We start from the raw sequence: 1026 nt of genomic DNA on the forward strand, positions 1-1026 counted from the left end.
AGCTTTGTTGAATATTATAAAAATGAAATCAAATAATATGAATGGATTAAATAATATGAGTGGTGTAAATAATATGAATGGGTTAAATAATATGAATGGGTTAAATAATATGAATGGATTAAATAATATGAATGGATTAAATAATATAAATGGATTAAATAATATGAATGGATTAAATAATATAAATGGATTAAATAATATAAATGGATTAAATAACATAAATAGAAATAGCAATAATAATATAGAAACTAATATGTTCAATTCTTATAATACGAATTCATATAACGTTCTATTAAAAATGAAGAGTGAAATAGAAAAGGATGAAAAAAAAATTATTAATATGATAGACAATAATAATAGTAATAACAATAACAACAGCTACAATGGTAATAATAAGTCAAGTTTTTATAATAATAATATATATAGTTCTTACAATAATGGATCTGTTTTAGAAGATACAAATCATATCATCAAGTATGAAAAAAATAATAATATAAATACAAACTGTAGCAATTCTAAAAATAAAAGTATAACTATAAATAAAAATGCCATACATAATATAATTAAAGAAATATTACAATCTGATGAATTTGTAGATTTGTTGTGGAAAAAATTAACAACCAATCAGCACCTTTCTTAATTTTTTCAACATAATAAAGGGAAATATATATATATATATATGTGTGTGTGTGGGCTTCTTTTTTATTTTTACAAGAATTAAATATATATAAATACATACATATATATAATTTTTGTGGTGTATAATGAATATTTATATGATTTATATTATATATATATATATATTTTTTTTTTTTTTTTTTTTTTTTTTTTTTTTTTTTTTTTTTTTTTTTTTTTTTTTTTTTTTTTTTTTTTTTTTTTGCTCATATATATTTTATAAATGTAAATATACTTAAATATTTCGTTCAACTATTTAATTATATTATATATATATATTTATTTAATATTTTATTTATTTTTTTATTTTTAAATATGTATATAATAATGTATATATGTTTTTGTTAATAT

General features: G+C 15.6%; 1 protein-coding gene across 1 annotated transcript; it reads left to right on the plus strand.

Moving 5' to 3' along the window:
- On the plus strand, nt 1-640 carry PGSY75_0011700B (putative mRNA-decapping enzyme subunit 1; the record flags this gene model as incomplete). The annotated part of the gene is made up of 1 exon (XM_018783254.1): nt 1-640. A coding segment is annotated over one exon (640 nt), but the record flags the coding sequence as incomplete, so codon positions are not given.
- Between the last annotated feature and the right edge of the window lie 386 nt (nt 641-1026).

This window comes from Plasmodium gaboni (assembly GCF_001602025.1).
Source record: "Plasmodium gaboni strain SY75 chromosome Unknown, whole genome shotgun sequence".
Taxonomy (NCBI): domain Eukaryota; phylum Apicomplexa; class Aconoidasida; order Haemosporida; family Plasmodiidae; genus Plasmodium; species Plasmodium gaboni.